General features: G+C 43.9%; 1 protein-coding gene across 20 annotated transcripts in view; it reads left to right on the top strand.

Moving 5' to 3' along the window:
- ANKS1B (ankyrin repeat and sterile alpha motif domain containing 1B) overlaps nucleotides 1-19,818 on the top strand; it is a 1,164,750-nt gene extending 1,144,932 nt beyond the window's left edge. For 14 of the 20 annotated variants that reach the window (XM_033427668.2, XM_004269493.4, XM_049694297.1 and 11 more), the window contains 2 exons: nucleotides 14,297-14,464; nucleotides 17,961-19,818. In XM_033427668.2, the coding sequence (XP_033283559.1) occupies nucleotides 14,297-14,464; nucleotides 17,961-18,071 (279 nt within the window). In that variant the 3' untranslated portion in view covers nucleotides 18,072-19,818. Of the gene's footprint in view, nucleotides 1-14,296; nucleotides 14,465-17,944 lie in introns of all 20 variants that reach the window. The other 6 variants (XM_033427671.2, XM_033427675.2, XM_033427670.2 and 3 more) reach the window with 2 other exon arrangements.
- Nucleotides 19,819-20,720: the final 902 nt, after the last annotated feature.

The raw sequence follows: 20,720 nt of genomic DNA, 5'->3' as shown, positions 1-20,720 counted from the left end.
TGATTGGGTTGTTTGTGGTTTTTTGATACTGAGCTGTATGAGCTGTTTGTATATTTTGGAATTAATCCCTTGTCGGTCGCACTGTTTGCAAATATTTTCTTCCATGCTGTAGGTTGTCTTTTAGTCTTGTTTATGGTTTCCTGTGCTGTGCAAAAGCTTTTAAGTTTAATTAGTCCCATTTGTTGCTTTTGCTTTTGTTTCCATTACTCTAGGAGATGGACCCCAAAACAATATTGCTGTGATTTATGTCAAAGAGTGTTCTGCCCGTGTCTTCCTCTAGGAGTTTTATAGTACCTAAGAGTTTATAGTATACGGGTCTTACATTTAGGTCTTTAACCCATTTTGAGTTTATTTGTGTATATGGTGTTAGAGAATGTTCTAATTTCATTCTTTTATATGTAGCTGTCCAGTTTTCCCAGCACCACTTATTAAAAAAAGACTGTCCTTTCTCCATTGTATATTCTTGCCTCTTGTTGTAGATTAATTGAGAAGTGTGGGGGGTTATTTCTGGACTCTCTATTCTGTTCCATTGACCTATGTGTCTGTTTTGTGCCAGTACCATACTGTTTTGATTACTGTAGCTTGTCATATAGTCTGAAGTCAGGGAGCCTGATTCCTCTAGCTCCGTTCTTCTTTCTTTTTTTTTTTTTTTGTATTGGCTATTTGGGGTGTTTGGTGTTTCCATAGAAATTTAAATTTTTTTTCCAGTTCTGTGAAAAATGCCATTGGTAATTTGATAGGGATTGCATTGAATCTGTAGATTGCTTTGGGAGGTACGGTCATTTTAACAATATTGATTCTTCCAATCTAAGAACATGGTATATCTTTCAATCTGTTTGTGTCATCTTCAATTTCTTTCATCAGCATCTTACAGTTTTCGGAGTACAGGTGTTTTGCCTCCTTAGGTAAGTTTATTCCTAGCGATTTTTTTGTTTTGTTTTGTTTTGTTTTTGATGCAATGGTGAAAGAACTTTTTGTCCTGGGTCTCCAGGAGGGGATATTGTGTGATGGTGTCTTCACCAACATTCATATGCTGAATCTCCAAAACACAAGATGGTTCCTCAGAGGGTCCTCCAGTGAAAGTGGAGGCAGAACACCAACAGACTCATGAAAGCAATAGGGCAGGACAGAGTGGCACAAAACACTGTCTTATCGAAAGTCAGATCTGGGTTTGAATCCTGGCTCTGCCCCTGACTAGCTGTGTGAACTTGGCCAAGTTAATCAATCTTACTAATCATGAGTTTCTCACACATAAAATGGGGATGATAATTCCTCCTCTACAAGGTGGTTGTGAGGGTTAGATAATCCACGTCAGGCCCTTAGCTGGTCTCTGGGGTGTAGTTAACAATGTCATGTAGTAGCTGCTGCTACCACTGCGTTATCATCTGTATGAGAGGAAGTAGAATGTGGTTCACATTGACAGGTGGTCCGATTTGGTGCAGGGATCAAACCTAGCACGGCTACAAAACTGGACTGACTGCATGTCCATAAGCTAATGTCCACATAGAACATTTTCTGCTGGGTCTGATAGAAATTGGACAGAAGAGTCAACTCTTTGCTCTGGACTTGGAGTAGAGGCATTGGGTTTCCAGGTTAAAGGAAGAACTGAGTATTCTAAAATTCAGCTGAGCAGATGCTGGAATTGACATCCAATACAAAAACTGACCAAATGGATGGCCAGCCCCACTAGTACCTGGGGGTGAGCCATGGAAACACCAGAAAACAGGGCCTGGATTTTGCCTGGAAAACAGTTCCAAACCCTCTCTGCCAAAGAAGGAAAAGGCAGGTGATGGATAAAGAATAAGATTATTTTGAGCTAGAAGATTTCCTCTTATTTTTAATGCTCAAAATGCAAAAGCTTATTATTTTTTATGATTGTAAAATTATTCGTCATTTGAATAAAGTTCAAAACATACAAAGAAGTATAAAGAAGAGAAAATTTGTCCACGATCTTAACACTTAGTGATAACCACTAGTAACGTTTTGATATATACTGTTTTCTATGCACATAGACAGATACCATCTATGTACGTATACATAATTTTTACTGAGTCTTGTAACCAGTTTTTTAAATGCCTCCATTTTCATTTTAAATGGCTGCCTGGCATCTCACTGTGTAGATCTATGTAGTATACTTAATCAGTTCCCTATTGGGGGAAAATTTTAAACTACGATGAATGTTCTTGCAAATATGCCATTGAACCCTTGAGCCCAAGAGATTTTCAAACCAGGAGTTTCCAACACAGAAAAATCCTAGTGATGAGCCAATTAATATAAATTAATTACCTGGGTGCCCAGAGTTTTCCCTAGGGGACAGATTGCCTAAAGCCTATGCTTCAGTTATTCTAACACCAAAATGATGAGTGTGCTGGGTACAGCCTCGGTGACTAGGATGCAGGAGAACAATGGGGTACACCTCTTTGTCTCATCATGAGCCCCCTCTCCCTGACATCATTCAGGGAGCACTTCCTGGACACGTGTTAGAAGCCAGGCACCAGGGACTCAGCCCCTGACACAAGGAAGTAGCTCAGTAAATATCCGTGGTGATTGATGTTCAACTGCCAGTCCTGACTGCCTTAAGAAGCTCACAGTAAATACAGGCTGGCCTACAGATCGATCTAGTTTGCATAGAAAAACAAGTTTGCATCCCTGGATTACATTCAGAATCTGTCCTTAAAATATGATGGTCCTGCAAATACCTCTAATGTAGCAATTCTTAATCCACAGATCAAAATCCCAGGGGGAGAAGGGAAGGGCTTTGGAGATTGTAATGTGCCCCCATTGAATTGGGATTCCCTGCCTCCACCCTAAAGAGCCTCCATTGGAGAGGGAGTGTTGCCTTTCCTCCCTCACATCACCCCTCATCATGGGAGGGGCAGGGCCACCAGCTGAGAATCCCTGTGCTAAGGGTTCAGGGTTCACGTCAAATCATAACACCCTCTGCCTGGAGACTGGTCCAGGCATGAGACCCTCACTGCAGCCAAGATGCATCCACCACCCAGGAGCTTCTGTATTTAATGTTTTTAAGTTGTTGTTTTTGTTTTTGTTTGTTTTTTTAGCAGTTTGCAGAAGTCTATTTATTTTTTTATTGAAGTATAGTTGATTTAAATGTTGTGTTTCTGGTGTACAGCAAAGCAATTCAGTTATACATATTTTTTTCATTATAGTTTATTACAAGATATTCAGTATAGTTCCCTGTGCTATACAGTAGGTCCTTGTTGTTTATCTGTTTTATATATAGTAGTGTGTATCTGTTAATCCCAAATTCCTAATTTATCCCTCCCCCTCCTTCCCCTTTTGGTGACCATAAGTTTGTTTTCTTTGTGAGTCTGTTTCTGTTTTGTAAGTAAGTTCATTTGCATCATATTTTATATTCCACATATAAGTGATATCATATGGTATTTGTCTTTCTCTGACTTCACATAGTATGATAAGCTCTGGGTCCATCCATGTTGCTGCAGATGGAATTATTTCATTCTTTTTATGGCTGAGTAGTACTCCATTGTATATATAAACACCACATTTTCTTTATCCTTCCATCTACTGATGGACATTTAGGTTGCTTCCATGTCTTGGCCATTGTAAATAGTGCTGCTATGAACATTGGGGTGCATGTATCTTTTCAAATTCGAGTTTTCTCCAGATATATGCCCAGCAGTGAGATTGCTGGATCACATAGTAACTGTTTTTAGTTTTTTAAGGAACCTCCATACTGTTTTCCATAGTGGCTACACCAATTTACATTCTCACCAACGGTGTAGGAGGGTTCCCTTTTCCCCACACCCTCTGCAGCATTTATTCTTTGTAGACTTTTAATGATAGCAATTCTGACCAGTTTGAGGTGGTAACCTCACAGTAGTTTTGATTTGCATTTCTCTAATAATTAGTGATGTTGAGCATCTTTTCACGTGCCTACTGCCCATCTGTATGTATTCTTTAGAGAAATGTCTATTTAGGTCTGCCGAAGTCTTTTTTTTATCATTTATTTTTAATAGATCTTTATTGGAGTATAATTGCTTCACAATACTGGGCTAGTTTCTGTTGTATAACAAAGTGAATCAGCCATATGCCCCCATATGCCCTCCCTCTTGAAACCTCCCTCCCATCCTCCCTATCCCACCCCTCTAGGTCATCGCAAAGCACCGAGCTGATCTCCCTGTACTATGCTGCTGCTTCCTACTAGATAACTATTTTACATTCAGTAGTGTATATATGTCAATGCTACTCTCACTTCACCACAGCTTCCCCCTCCCACCCTGTGTCCTCAAGTCCATTCTCTATGTCTACATCTTTATTCCTGCCCTGCAACTAAGTTCATCAGTACCTTTTTTTGGTTTTTTTTTTTTTAGGTTACATATATATGCTTTAGCATACGATATTTGCTTTTCTCTTTCTGACTTACTTCACTCTGTGTGACAGACTTTAGGTTCATCCACCTCACTACAAATAACTCAATTTCGTTTCTCTTTATGGCTGAGTGATATTCCATTGTATGTATGTGCCACATCTTCTTTATCCATTCATCTGTTGATGGACACTTAGGTTGGTTCTATGTCCTGGCTATCGTAAATAGTGCTGTGATTAACATTGTCGTACATGACTCTTCTTCAATTATGGTTTTCTCAGGGTATATGCCCAGTAGTGGGATTGCTGGGTCATATGGTAGTTCTATTTTTAGTTTTGTAAGGAACCTCCATACTGTTTTCCATAGTGGTTGTATCAATTTACATTCCCACCAACAGTGCAGGAGGGTTCCCTTTTCACCACACCCTTTCCAGCATTTATTGTTTCTAGATTTTTTTTGATAATGGCCATTCTGACCGGCATGAGGTGATACCTCATTATAGTTTTGATTTGCATTTCTCTAATAATTAGTGGTGTTGAGTCTTTTTATCTTAAGTATAATTCTAAGGTACAGTGATCAAGAGCACAGCCTCTCAGAACACCTGGATTCACACACATCCCAGCTCAGCCAGGTTCTGGCCTCATGAACAAGTTATTTAACCTTCCTGAGCTTAATTCTCTCACATGCAAAACAAGGATGATAATGGCCCCACAGCTGTTTAATATGATAACTCCCACAGGGTTTCTGTTAGGATTAAATGAGATAGTCCATGTGCAACATGGCAAACAGTAAATAATAAATGTTGGCTGGTATTGTCATTAGGGTAAATGTTATTATGAATGATTCTCACAATAATCCACCTGCATGTGTTATTATCCCCATTTTAAAACAAACAAAAAATAACTGAGGGGCTTCCCTGGTGGCACAGTGGTTGAGAGTCCGCCTGCCGATGCAGGGGACACGGGTTTGTGCCCCAGTCCGGGAAGATCCCACATGCCGCGGAGCGGCTGGGCCCGTGAGCCATGGCCGCTGAGCCTGTGCTTCCGGAGCCTGTGCTCTGCGGCGGGAGAGGCCACAACAGTGAGAGGCCCGCGTACCGCAAAAATAAATAAATAAATAAAATAACTGAGGCTCAGAGCATACTCTTCCCAGTAACTGCCCCCCACACCAGCCCTGAGGACACATGCACACAGGCGTCCTTCTTTCATTGGTGGTCTGTGTAAGGTAGAAAATAATGTCAATTGCCATAATAAGTGTGGTCCCAAAAAGAGACTCATGCTGGAAAGGCCAAGGCAGGTATTTTCCAACAAGCTAGGAGGGGCAGAAGGAGCCAGGGTCAGAGACAACCAGGTTACAGCATTTGAGGGATGAGAGGTAGTGAACATGAAGCTAAATTAGTTTGGATTTATGCCCGAGCAAGGTAGCAACCAGAGATGAGAGTGTGGTCATGCCAACTTGAAAGGACATTCCAGCTCTGTGGTTTGGGCTAGCATGTGAAAGGACTCCTTAGTGCTTACCGTGATGCTGTGACCAAAATGGGTCACAGGCATCAGCCACCTTCCCCGAGGTCGGGGCTGGGAGTGGAGGCTCCGACCTCCTGTGACTATGTACTGTTGCTGTTGTTGTCTATCATTTTATTGAAGTATAGTTGATTTACAATGTTGTATTAATTTCTGCTGTACAGCAAAGTGATTCAGTTATACATATATATATATTCTTTTTCATATTTTTTTCCATTATGGTTGATCACAGGATATTGAATATAGTTCCCTGTGCTATACAGTAGGACCTTGTTTATCCATTCTCTATGTAATAGTTTGCATCTGCTAAACCCAAACTCCCAATCCTTCCCTCCCCCACCCCCTCCCCCTTGGCAACCACAAGTCTGTTCTCTGTCTGTGAGTCTATTTCTGTTTCACAGATTCCACATATAAATGATATATGGTATTTTTCTCTTTCTTACTTCACTTAGTATGATAATCTCTAGGTCCATACATATTGCTGCAAATGGCATTATTACATTCTTTTTTATGGCTGAGTAATATTCCATTGTGTTGATGTATATATATCACATCTTCTTTATCCATTCATCTGTCAATGGACATTTAGGTTGTTTCCATGTCTTGGCTATTGTGAATAGTGCTGCTATGAACATAGGGGTGCATATATCTTTTCAAATTATAGTTTTGTCTGGATATATGCCCAGGAGTGGGGTTGCTGGATCATATCATGTGGCAACTCTATTTTTAGGGTTTTTTTAATTGAAGTATAATTGATTTACAATGTGTTAACTACTACTATACAACAAAGTGATTCAGTAATACATATATATATATATATATACACACATTCTTTTTTTATATTTTTTTCCCTCATGGTTTATCATAGGATATTTTTTTAATATTTATTTATTTATTTATTTAGGCTGCGCTGGGTCTTAGTTGCAGCATGCAGGACCTTTGTTGCAGCACGTGGGCTTCTTTTTTTTTTAATATTATTTATTTATTTGGTTGCACCAGGTCTTAGTTGCGGTAGGCAGGCTCCTTAATTGTGGCATGCATGCGGGATCTCATTCCCTGACCAGGGATCGAACCCGGGCCCCCTGCATTGAGAGCGTGGAGTCTTACCCACTGGACCACCAGGGAAGTCCCTATCATAAAATATTGAATATAGTTCTCTGTGCTATACAGTAGGACCTTGTTGTTTATCCATTCTGTATATTAAAGTTTATATCTGCTAACTGTGACCTCCCATTCCATCCCTCCCCCAACCCCTTCCCCCTTGGCAACCACCAGTCTGTTCTCTATGTCTGTGATTCTGTTTCATAGATAGGTTCATTTGTGTCATATTTTAGATTCCACATTTAAGTGATACCATATGGTATCTTTCTCTTTCTGACTTCAGTTAGTATGATCTCTAGGTTCATCCATGTTTCTACAAATGGCATTATTTCATTGCTTTTTATGGCTGAGTAGTATTCCATTGTATATATGTACCACATCTTTATCCATTCATCTGTCAATGGACATTTAGGGTGTTTCCATGTCTTGGCTATTGTGAATAGTGCTGCTGTGAACATTGGGGTGCATGTATCTTTTTGAATTATAGTTTTGTCCGTATATATGCCCAGGAGTGGGACTGCTGGATCATATGGTAGCTCTGTTTTTAGTTTTTTAAGGAACCTCCATACTGTTCTCCATAGTGGCTGTACCAATTTACGTTCCCACCAACAGTGTAGGAGGGTTCCCTTTTCTCCACACCCTCTCCAGCATTGTTATTTGTAGACTTTTTAATGATGACCATTCTGACCTCTGTCAGGTGGTACCTCATTGTAGTTTTGATTTGCATTTCTTTAATAATTAGTGATTTTGAGCATCTTTTCACGTGCCTATTGGCCACCTGTATGTTGTCTTTGGAGAAATGTCTATTTAGGTGTTCCGCCCACTTTTCAATTGAGTTGTTTGTTTTTTTGTTATTGAGCTGTATGAGAAGTTTGTATATTTTGGAAATTAAGCCCTTATTGGTCACATCATTTGCAAATATTTTCTCCCAGTCTGTAGGTTATCTTTTTGTTTTGTTTATGGTTTCCTTTGCTGTGCAAAACCTTATAAGTTTGATTGGGTCCCATTTGTTTATCTTTGCTTTTATTTCTATTGCCTTGGGAGACTGACCTAAGAAAACATTGGTACAATTTATGTCAGAGAATGTTTTGCCTGTGTTCTCTTCTAGGAGTTTTACGGTGTCATGTCTTATATTTAAGTCTTTGTGTATAATGTGAGGGTATGTTCTAATCTCATTGATTTGCATGCTGTTGTCCAACTTTCCCAACACTACTTGCTGAAGATACTGTCTTTTCCCCATTGTATATTCTTGCCTCCTTGAAGATTAATTGACTGTAGGTGTATGGGTTTATTTCTGGGCTCTCTATTCTGTTCATTGATCCATATGTCTGTTTTTATGCCAGTACCACAGTTTTGATTACTGTAGCTTTGTAGTATTGCCTGAATTGTTGGGAGGGTTATGCCTCCTGTTTTGGCAATTCTGGGTCTTTTATGGTTCCATATAAATTTTAGGATTATTTGTTCTATTTCTGTGAAAAATGTCATGGGTAATTAGATAAGGATCACATTAAATCTGTAGATTGCTTTGGGCAGTATGGCCATTTTAACAAGATTAATTCTTCCAATCCAAGAGCATGGGATGTCTTTCCACTTCTTTGAATCATCTTCAATTTCGTTTATTAATGTTTTGTAGTTCTCAGCATATAAGTCTTTCACCTCCTTGGTGAGGTTTATTCCTAAGTCTTTTTTTTTTTTTTTTTCTTTTGCGGTACGTGGGCCTCTCACTGTTGTGGCCTCTCCTGTTGCGGAGCACAGGCTCTGGACGCGCAGGCTTAGCTGCCATGGCTCACGGGCCCAGCCGCTCCGTGGCATGTGGGATCTTCCCGGACCAGGGCACGAACCTGTGTGCCCTGCATTGTCAGGCAGACTCTCAACCACTGCGCCACCAGGGAAGCTCCCTAAGTCTTTTTTGATGCAACTTTAAGGGACTGTTTACATTCCCTTTCTGACATCTCACTGTTAGGGTAAAGAAATGCAACCGATTTCTGTATGTTAACCCTGTATCCTGCTGCCTTGCTGAATTTGTACTGCTACTGTTCTAGTAGTTTCTGTGTGGAATTTTTAGGGTTTTCTATATATAGTATCATGTCATCTGCATATAAGGACAGTTTTACCTCTTCCCTACCAATTTGGATACGTTTTATTTCTTTTTCTTGTCTGATTGCTGTGGCTAGGACTTCCAATACTATGTTGAATAGAAGTGGTGAGAGTGGGCATCCTTGTTCCAGATTTTAGCAGGAAGGCTTTCAGATTTTCACCACTGAGTATTATACTGGCCATGGGTTTGTCATAAATAGCTTTTATTATGTTGAGATATGTTCCCTCTATACCCACTTTTGTAAGTTTTTATCATAAATGGATGTTGAATTTTATCAAATGCTTTTTCTGCATCTATTGAGATGACCATGTGGTTTTTACCTTTTCTTTTGTTGATGTGGTATATCACATTGATTGATTTGTGTATCTTGAACTATCCTCGTGATCCTGGGATGAATCCACCTTGGTCATAGTGTATGATCTTTATGTTTTGTTGGATTCAGTTTGCTAATTGTGACCAGCTCACAGGTTGATGGTTCCTCTTCCACCACCTGAATGAGGGTCCAGCCAGCCTTCCTTAGCACTGCATGGTATCCCAGTTATCTATTACTGCTTACTTAGCAAACCACCCCAAAACTTAGTGCCGTAAAACAACATGCACTTTATCACGTTTACGATTCTGAGAGTCAGGAATTTGGGCAGAGCACAGCAGTTCTGCTCTTCTGCTCCACAACATCTGGGGTCTCCACTAGGTAACTCAGATGACTGCAGATGCTGGGATGGCTTGACTGGAGCCATCTGTCTGGGGCCTTGGTCCTCTGTGTGGCATCTCCTGGACCTTGAATGTCCAGTATCACTCCTTTGCTTCATATCTGGAGCCTGGGCTGGGGTGGCTGCAACTGCTGTTTCTCTCCAGGCAGCCTCTTCCCCTGGCCAGCTTGGACATACTCACAACATGGTGATCTCAGGGAGGTCAGACTTTTTATACATGGCTGGTTTCCCTCAGAGGGAATGTTCCATGAAAGCTGAGAGACCTCTCACAGTGTAACCTCAGAAGTCCCAGCATGTCACTTCTGCACATTCTGTTAGTTAAGAAAGTCAGTATAACCAGTCCAGATTCAAGGAGGTAGAGGAGCAATTAGCCCTCTCAACAGCCCCCCTCACAGCATGGCACGAGGCAAGGGGAATGGTGATGGCTGCCACCTTGGGGACAAGCTACCCACACGGGAGGGTAAGAACAGAGACTTTCGAAGTATAGTTGATGTGCAGTGCTTCAGGATTTCAGCACAGTGATTCAGTTTCGTGTGTGTGTGTGTGTGTGTGTGTGTGTGTGTGTATGTGTATGTATATTTGGTTCGAGTATAATGTTTAATGTAAGATACAGTGGATTGGCAGAGTTGATACGAAGTTAAGAGATTTACTTCTAGTCAGTAAGTTAACAACTTAGGCACCGGCATATATATATATTATATATATATATATATATATATATACACACACACACACGTATATAATGTTCTTTTTCAGATTCTTTTCCATTATAGGTTATTACAAGATGTTGTAATATAGTTCCCTGTGCTATATAGTAGGTTCCCTGTGCTATATAGTAGGACCTGTGCTATATAGTAGGACCTTGTTTTTCTATCTTATCTATAGTAGTGTGTATCTGTTCATCTCAAACTCCTAATTTATTCCTCCCCCCTTCCCCTTTGGTAATTTTTTTAAATTAATTAATTTGTTTATTTTTGGCTGTGCTGGGTCTTTGCTGCTGCGCGCGGGCTTTCTTTAGTTGTGGTGAGCGGGGGCGACTCTTCGTTGTGGTGCACAGGCTTCTCATTGCGGTGGCTTCTCTTGTTGCGGAACACGGGCTCTAGGTGCATGGGCTTCAGTAGTTGTGACGCACGGGCTTAGTTGCTCTGCAGCATGTGGGATCTTCCCAGACCACGGCTTAAACCCATGTCCCCTGCACTGGCAAGAGGATTCTCAACCACTGTGCCACCAGGGAAGCCCCATTTTGGTAACCTTAAGTTTTCTATATCTGTGAGTCTATTTCTGTTTTATAAATAAGTTCATTTGTATCATTTTTTTAAGTTTCCACATGTAAGTGATATCATGATATTTGTCTTTCTCTGAATTACTTCACTTAATATGATTATCTCTAGGTCCATACATGTTTCTCCAAATGGAATTATTTCATTCTTTTTTATGACTGATATTCCATTATACACACACACACACACCACATCTTCTTTATCCATTCATCTGTCGATGGGCATTTAGGTTGCTTCCATGCTGCTTTGAACATTGGGGTGCATGTATCTTTTTGAATCAGAGTTAAGAACACAGACTTTTGAGCCACAAATATTGGTTCATACCACTGCTCTGTAACTTTCTAGCTCTGTGATGTCAGATAAATTACTTAACCTCTCTGAGCCTCAATTTCCTCATCTATAAAATAAGGATAATGATATTCTACTACAGATGATGTACATTCTACTACAGATGTGGTAAGACTTAAAGGAGATAAATCTAGTGCTTGGTACAATGCCTAATATCTGCGAAGTCCTCACTTAATGGTAGCCATACTACCTATAGTGATAACTAGTAGTGTTATTACTCCAGCTTGCCCTTTAGATATTCATTCATTCACTCAGCAAACAAGCCTCTATTGTGATTGTGTGCCTACCGTGTGCTAGGCAGTCTCTGGCCCTGGCCTCCCACAGTTGTGAAGACAATGATATGTTGTAAGCAGAAACTAAGCCGGCTTTCAGGCTTTCTGAGCAGCATCCCTGGCTCTTCAGTGCCAGGCAGCATCTCTGGGGTCAGCAAGCCTGGCTCAAAGGAGGAAGCAAGGGCTTGTCACCTAAGCCTCTCTGATCAGATTACGGTAACATTTTTGGCCCTTTCCTATAGTGTCTTCTGCTCTCACAGTACTCTCTTCCCATTTCATGTAGTGCGGATATTACTAAGGAGAGGCTGGAGAAATGAACCCGCCTTCCCATTCAAACGTGTGTCCTCAGGTCCCATCTGATGAGGATCTGTGCCCTCAAGGGCCCCGGTACTTTGGCTGCACAGGACTCCGCGTGCAGAGCCCCATCAGCAAGCAGCTGCTCCTTGTGGGCTGTCACTGGCATCCAGAATTGAAGCCTCCAACACAGAGGTGACAGAAAGTGCAGGAAAGGTAACCATCTCCAACTCTTTACAGATCACAAAAGAACTCTTAAAATGCAGCATTCGACATGAAACGAAAAGCAAGACGTCATGGAGAAAGAATGCAAGCCAAACTAAGGAAAAGCTGCTTGGCAGGAAACCTCACCGTCTGGTCTGGTCTCTGCGTCTTATCTCAGCAATTTCCTAACACCAGCAACTTCTTTACAATGAAAGGAGGGCAGAGCTTCTAACCCAGAAGCTTCCAAAAACCTTTAGCCTTCCCATCAAACTCTTGTGAAAATCTCACCTGCTCAAATGAGCATCTTTAGCTTTCATTTGAAGACACTGGAACTTTAAGTAAATCTCACTTTCAGGAACTTGTTTCTAGGTTAACGATAAAGGAATTCACGCTTATTAAGCACCTTTGTTCTGGCATCAAAAAGCAACATGTTACAGAACTGCTGCATCTGCCATCTTTCCCTTAGTCCAGTTGCCCACCCAGAGCATGAATTATCTGCTACGTGTCCCTGACAGACAGACAGCCACTATCTCCACAGCACCTGTGGACAAGACAAGGGTCCGGACTTCATGGGGACAGCCAAAGCCCAAAGCCCCAGGCCCCCTTTCCAGGGGACCCATTGCACACTAGGCAATGGGCAACACTGGTGGTGACGCAAGTGCCAGGCGTAGGCACTGAGGGTTCAGCCCTCCTGGTGCAGCCACGGCCGGAGCTGTCCGCCAGCCCCCCACTGTCACTTGTCGGTGCATTACTGATTTCCTAGTCTGACGCGTGCTTGGAGGCAACCTCGGGCCCCGAGCTCCTGCGGGAAGTGCTCAGCAGGCCGTGCAAGGCTGGGTCTCCAGTAAGCACACGTCTGTCTTCTTGAGGGGCCACGGCTTCTTAACAAGTAGCTCAGAGGAGGAGACGCAGCCTCTGTCAGACCAGTTCTCCCGCTCAGAGGCGTTTCCCCTCAGGCTTGGGCCTAAACCCCGGCAGTCCGGCGTGGATCTGAAATCTGGTCGGCCTGGAGATCCATGGGCCTCTTCCACACGAGCCCCGACAGCCATGCCGCGTCTCCCTCCATCTTCGTCAAGTGAGAACGGTCCTCAGCGCATCTCCGCAGAATCATGGGAATCAAGATGTTCTGTGTGCTTGACTGGGGCGGAGGGAGCAGGGGTGCAACATCAGCAAAAGCAATTTCTGCGGTTTTGAGGAAAAAACCACACAGACTTTCTAGGGGCGTTCGTGAGCATGGAAACTTGGGACAGACCACGCCGGCTCTCAGCTGGTGCAGTGGTTGTAAGAAAGCTCTCTGTGACCCACAGGCATCCAGCTCTTTGATGCGCTGTGACCTCAGGGTCTTGTCGAGACCCTGCTTCTGTGGGGTCAGACCATGTCCTGTTTTCTCAGTGAGAGCAGACAGGGTGGGACTGTGCTCAGAAGAGAAGGCAGAAATGAAGTACGAATCTGGAGACGAGAAGCCAGACGTCCTGAGGGGAGTGACTGAAGGTCCGAAGGAAAGAACTTCTCTCCCAGACACTGCTTGGCATGGCATTCGAGCCTGACAGGATCTCCTGTCTCTTGCTGATTTGATAATAAAATATGGAGTGGACCCACAGGGAGAGCAAACGCCTCAAGAAATAGCTGGATAATTGGCTCTGTTTGCATGCTCGCTGTGAGTGTGAGACGCCACACCAGCATGACTAATGCCTCTCCCCTCTGCCTAAATTAGATTTTGATTGTGTCTCAGAGATGTTCACTGAATCACAGATGTTGGAAGTAAAAGGACCCCAACTTCTCAGGAACACCTCCTGTGGAGTGTGTGGGATCCTCCTCCCAGGCTGAGGGACCCCTTCCCTTCCGAGACCTGGGAGCAAAGCAGCCACCCCAGATGGAGCGGGCTCCGGGGTCCCGGCGCAGGCTCCTTAGGTGGCTGTAAGCAAGTGCATCGCGTCAGTAACTGATGCCTCGTACAGACCCTAAATTGGACCCAATGTCCTGTTTGTCAAGTTTCCCCTGGCTCTCTGCCACATCAGGTGGAGCAGTTCAGGGTCCTTGCCGGTTCACCCACTCGGTGTTCCTCAGCCACTCTGTTCTGATCTGGAAGATGCTGTCATAAATGCTTTCTCATTTCTCTTGCAGAATTTAGCCTACGAGATCATCCTAACGCTGGGACAGGCATTTGAAGTTGCTTACCAGCTCGCGCTGCAAGCCAGGAAAGGGGGGCATTCCTCCACACTTCCAGAAAGCTTTGAAAACAAGCCCTCCAAGCCCATCCCCAAGCCCCGAGTCAGCATTCGCAAGTCGGTGGTAAGTAGAAAAGACAGATGTTCTGAAAACCTTGAACTGGAGGGGAGGGATCCTTGGTGCCGTTGGGGCTGGCGAGAATCCAGGGCCTGCCCTTCTTGTCCTTCCCTTGGCCTCATCCTGGCATGTGTCTGTCCTCCTCTCAGCCCAGTTCCTGCAAAGTCTTGGGGACCATCTGCCTGAACTTGGAGGCTCCCAAGAAAATTCCACTTCTTTTGTCCCTTGCAGCAGGCTGTGAGGGGACTGGGCGCTGCTGGCCTCCCGGGGGAGTCTTTCCTCAAGGTCCAGGCGATCTTGGGAAAAAGGATCCCTGAGGCCCCGGCTGCCATCCCTCTAGGGGGCAAGCCTCTCACAAGCCGCTGGGCAGCAGAGAGGGTAGCAGAGGCTCATGGGGAGGGCATCCCTGGTACCCAGCTAGAGGAGGCTGGAGGTGCAGGCTGTACGCGGGCCTGACAAGGAGGCCTAGGCGCAGGCTTCCTGCAGAGCGGGGACTGTTCAGAAGGTACTGCCCCTCCTCCCCGGCATCTGCCTCCCTCCAGAAATTTCCCCCCTTCCCTCCCACACGCTCTGCACACATCCTGTCCTAACAGACTTTCATGACTTCAAAGCAGCCTCCTCTGGTGGTAGCAATACCCAGAAGCTGGAAGCCTCCCGTCTGGTTTCTGCTGCCGTATGGCATCCTAGAAACTCTGGGACTCAGGGCAGCAGGCAGCCTCAGAGGCATCGCTCAGCCCACGTATCCTTCCGCCTGTGACTCCTCCTCCTCCCCACCGAGCCCTGTCCCTGGAGTCGTGGGGAATTGTAGGGTTTTTAATGTTTGCAGAGGCACCACCCTTTGTGACCATGTGGCTTCTTGTTCACGCTCTTCTCTTTGGCCTCTACTCCTGTCTCCATTCTTGGCAAATTCAACATCCATGGGGATGATCCTCCCAGCGTGTGGCCCCTCTGCTCCTTGACAGCTCACCTCTCAGACCTCTTCCCCCACCTCACCATTCACTCCCACGCTCACCCCCACATCACTGATCACCAGTAACTGCAAGCATCCTCTGACTTTCCTTCTGACCCCCAGTCCCCCCACCTCAGCCCCTCCCGGCCCCACTGGCTCCGAATCCTGAAGCACTCCCAGAACGGCAGACTTACAGGTTCAATTGCTCCCTCATTTCTCCTTCGAGGCTTAGCACACATCTGAAACTTAGTGTGTCCAGAACAGAATTCTTGATCTCTCCGCAAAGTTGCTTCTCTCTCTGTCTCTCCCAGCTCAGTAAATGGCATAACGATTCACCATGTTGCTCAAGCCATAAATCTAGAAGACACCCTTGATTTCTGTCTTCCTCTCACCTGTGTCCACCCCACAAGCAGATTCCATCCGTTCAGCCCCTAAAACATCTCTCAGACCCGTCCACTCCTCTCCATTTCCTCCGTCACTCTTCCCATCCAAGCCATCACCACCAGTAATCTCCAAAATACTCCCATACATCTAAAAACTCCCCTCCTCTGCCCGGCAACCAGGGTGACCTTCTTAAAACACAGATCAGATCATGGTACCACTGCCCCAATTTCCCACCACACTCCTCTCTGACACTCAGGCCTTCTTCTTCCTGGAAACAAAAAAAGCTCACTCCCACCTAAGGCCTCTGTGCCCCCTGTTCCCTCCACCTGGCTTTGTCTCCCCCTTGTTTCTGCACGGCTGAGTCTGGCTTGTCATCCAGGGCCCAGCTACACAGAGAGGCTTCTCCTGGACCACCCAGGCTTCTCCTGGCTTATCTTGTTTATTTATTGTCTGTCTATCTTATCCCACAAGAAAAGCAAGTCAAATGTCCAGGAATTTTCAGAACATTTGGGGGAATTAGCTCTTAGAGTACTGTATTCATTCCTGTGTGGGCTGGATAAATCTGTTCGTGGCAGGGACCTCCATCTGACCTTTGTCTGGTCCCCATAGATTTCTTCCAGATGAGCACAAAGGGTGTGTGCCGTAAGAGCTCAGAATACTCATTTAGAAGCCTTCACTGAAAAATATGAAACATACAGTGAATAATACTGCTGTCCTTTAACTACCCCAAGATCCTGTCCCCCTCAATAGGTGTCTGTGTTCCCTTTCCCTTGGCTCCAGTAGTTTATTTTTGAGAAACAGCCCATGATTAGACATGTAGAGTCCTCCCCACAGCCTTGTGGAGACACAGTCAAATTGCACGTGGCCAACGGGCACAGACCCCTGCACTCTTCGGACAGCTCCCTTGCTCCGGTTTCCTGAGCAGAGCAGGTGGCCAGGGCCGGGGGAGACATGGAAACACCAAAGAAAGAGGCAGCAATCTGGTGGAGAACTGCCCCAGGCCGCCCGTGAGAGCTCAGAACTCAAGCTTCACCCAGAAAGAAGGGCCTGTTTAACCTTGTACACGCAGGGGCTGAAATGGTGTTGACGTTTTACAGCTCAGTTTGGTTCAAGGCTCACCCTGACCTGGGCCCACTCACCTCTTCACCCTCAGTTGTCTCCCCGCCGGGTGCCCTCGGCAACCTGACTGCAAGCCCTGAGCCGGCCTCTTTCCCTCACCTCGGGGACCTTGCACATGCTGCTCCACACCCCCCTGCCTTTACCAGGAAACTCTTGCTTCTCCTCCAGCACTCCGTTTAGACATTACCTTAATTAACTTTTAAATAATGTCCAGTCAACAAATATTTATTGGGTGCCTACTGTTTAGTGGGTTGCCGGGAGCTTTTCTGAGTTTGAGGGAAACAGGAGTAAACAGAACAGAATCCCACCTTCATAAGCATACATTGTAGTGGAGGATGAACAAATAAACATGATGTATGTGGCAAAAGGATTATAAAGAAGAGACAGCAGAGGAAAGCAGAAAAGTTGAGGTGCTATTTTGCTTGGGGTAAACTGGTGAGGAGGTGATGTTTGAACTGCACCCTGATTCGCATTAGGGCATGAAGCAGGCAGATGTCTGGAGAGTATTCAGGCAGAGAGGTGATGAGCATAGAGGGCCTGGGCTGGGGCTTGGTGTACAGGGAGCAGCAGGGAGGCCGGTGTGGCTGGAGCGTAGAAAGGCAGGCGGACAGGGCCGCCGTGGGTCACCTCGAGGACTCTGGGTTTATTCTGACTGTAATGGAAACCACTGGAGGCTTGAGAGGCAGGCAGGACATAGCCTGGTTCACCTTCTCTAGGAAGCCCCCCTGGCTCCTGACACGGGGTCAGTGGCCTTCCTGGGTGCCCACAGAGCACCCTCTTCCCCCTCAAATCTCACTTCTCAGTAAAGTATTCCTACGTCTGCTCCCCACCTGTGTGCCTTCAAGAGCAAGGGCTGTGTCTCACTCACCATCCCCCCCGCCCAGTGCCTTGCAGTAAATGTGTATCAGAAGAACGAACAGAGGACTCTCACGCCCCCAACATCCTGAGGTCCTGCCAGAGCACAGTGATGCTTTCCAGGCAGCGTTAGGATGCATGCGTGCAACCCCAGGCAGGTACCGTATAACGGGCATCAGCCTTTCTGTTTTAAAGCAGATCGACCCATCTGAGCAAAAGACTCTGGCCAATCTGCCGTGGATTGTGGAGCCGGGACAAGAAACCAAGAGGGGAATAAATACCAAGTATGAGACCACGATTTTCTGATACTCACCGTCCTCCCGTCCTCGCGGTGCCTTGCACGCCGAGCAGTCCCGGAGCAGGCTTTCCACCCGGCGCAGGAGGAAGACTGCTGTTTGTGTGGCCTTGTCACGGGCGAAAGGCCACTGGCCATTCCTGGGGACGTTCTTTCTGCACCAGTGACAGAAAGTGCAACCAAGACTTTCCAGTCGTAACCCCTGAGAGAAATGAGTTGAGATTTGTGGCTCACTGTCCCGACTCCCCTCCCTGCTACCACCCAAGGTATTTCTAGTGACTTTGCCCCAACACTTGCTTTGCTGTATTTGGGGATAATACCTTAAGGAAAAAAATACAGGGGATCTCTAATACTGCCTAAAAGTATAAAAATCTTGGGTTTATTTTTCACTGTCAGCAGTTTTCAAGGTAGAATGAGAACAGAACTACCCCCAGAAAGCATCTGTAAAATCATTATCTCACTGAGTATCGTTTCATGCAAAAGGACAAAAAGTACCCGATTGCCAGGAAATCCTATTTCCCAATTTCTATATTTGTGGATTTTATATGTAATCAACTATGTCAGATAAAGAAAACCTTTACATCTATGGATTGATTCAAAAACTTAATGATTTAAAACAGAAGAATTTATTATGCACAGAAAAATGTGTCTTGTATTAAATATTTTTATTAAAAGAATGTTTCACTAACACATTGATAAGAAAACTAGGTTAGTTGTGAGGGATGTTTTGCTTTCATTTCAAATAACTAAATTTCTACTGCTACTACCAAGAGAACTGGCTTGGGCGTTGCAAAGTACGGTACCAGAGACGCTCACTAGAGCAGGAGATTTGGGCAAGCAGGCTGGCATCTTACCGAAAGTGCTGACACAGCCATAAGCCTGCAAAGATTTTTGATTTTTTTTTTTAACTTCACAGTTTTAAAAAAACATGTTAAACAAAAAATCTAGGGCTCCTGCTGTCAAGATTTCTGTCATGGAAACCTTGTTTGTTTGAGAAAGGTGTTAATAAAATTCTATTGCAAAAAAAAATTTTCTTTTCTAGAAAAACACAAATACAAAAAAAAAAATAGAGATTCCAAAGTAATAAAACTCTTTTCTTGAAACAAAATAAATAAATAAATGTTTGCTTACTCTTTGATTAAATAAAATTTACTTACATTTCATTAAGGTATTTTAATTTTTTTAATGTCTCTGTGGAGTATTTGTATGATACCATAATGTATATTTATGTAGAATCAAATTATATAAACAGTACCAATATCATTATAGAAAAAATAACGTATATTGTTCTAACCAATCATATTGTGAATCATTTTGGAGTTCATTATAATAAGCGATATTGATAAATTGTGGGATTGTCTTAATTTTTTTTAATTAACCAATATTATTTTAAACCTGAGATTATCAGTTACATTCATCAGTTGGTGAGTTTTAAAAACTAAATTTTATTTCAAACTGACAAATGTATATGGTTTTAGTTCAGTGTTGGAGAATTTTAATACAATATTAAATTACTTGAACTGAACAGTTCCTTGTATATATTTTGCCTATTCACTGTTGATATGTATGTAGTAAATTGAGAGTAAAATAACCCTAAAATATGGTACCAAAAAGAAACTGTATAGGAGCAAAGTAAATAGTAGCTTTGCTGAAAAGGAAACATGTAAATATGCTTGGGCTTCCAGTTATAAATTTTGTAATTTTTGTCATTATTTATATCCTATAAAAAAACACACAAAATAAAATGGAAACTGTACAGCTGCTGGTGCTTGGCATCATTCTGTGAGCACCTTCCCACTTCCACTTAGGATAGAAACAAAAGCCCAGCCTTCTCAGCATCCATAGCTAAAGGGATTTTTTCATTTGGCAAAATTGAGAAAATTTGCTCATTTCCAAGTTCAGCCAGGCCTTTAAAGCTTGAATTTCAGCCATAAAGCCCCCATTGTCTTTAATGTTAAAGTGGGCTGTAAGGAAGAATTACCAAAACAGAAATTGGTAAAAGGGAGGACTACCAAACTAGATTACTTTTATAGGACAACATCTACATGTTTGTCTTAGGCTGCCATAACAAAATACTGGGTGGCTTAAACAACAAATTTATTTCTCAGAGTTCTGGAGGTCCTGGGAAGTCCAAGATCAAGGTGCCAGCAAGGTAGGTTTCATTCTAAGGCCCTTTTCTCCTGGCTTGGCTTGTTGGTGGCTGCTGTCTTGCTGTGTGCTCACATGAGCCTCTGTGGTGTGTGTCTGCAGAGGGTGAGGGAGCACCAAGCTCTCTGGCTTCTCTCCTTATAAAGGCACTAATCCCATCATGAGGGCCCCACCCCCATGACCCCATCTTATCCTAATTATCTCCCAAAGGCCCATTTCCAAATACTCACCATGGAGCATTAGGACATCAACATATGGATTTTGAGGGGACACAGATTTTCCATAACAACAGTCATTTTTCCTAAAACACATGTACCAGCTATGAGTCAAGTAATAAAAGGGTCATGTTAGAGACACACTGGAAAAATCAGTGATTCACATTCCATATCCTGTGACTTTCAGCAAAAGATCTCCCCACTGCTGGATCCAAGTTACTCTCCAAAACACATGCCAAACCAATCACGGGGTGCTCCCAGCCTGACATGCAGAGGCCTAGGGCTTTGAACCTGAAA

This window comes from Orcinus orca, chromosome 11, assembly GCF_937001465.1.
Source record: "Orcinus orca chromosome 11, mOrcOrc1.1, whole genome shotgun sequence".
Taxonomy (NCBI): Eukaryota; Metazoa; Chordata; class Mammalia; order Artiodactyla; family Delphinidae; genus Orcinus; species Orcinus orca.
This window is presented reverse-complemented; position numbering and strand designations above follow the sequence as displayed.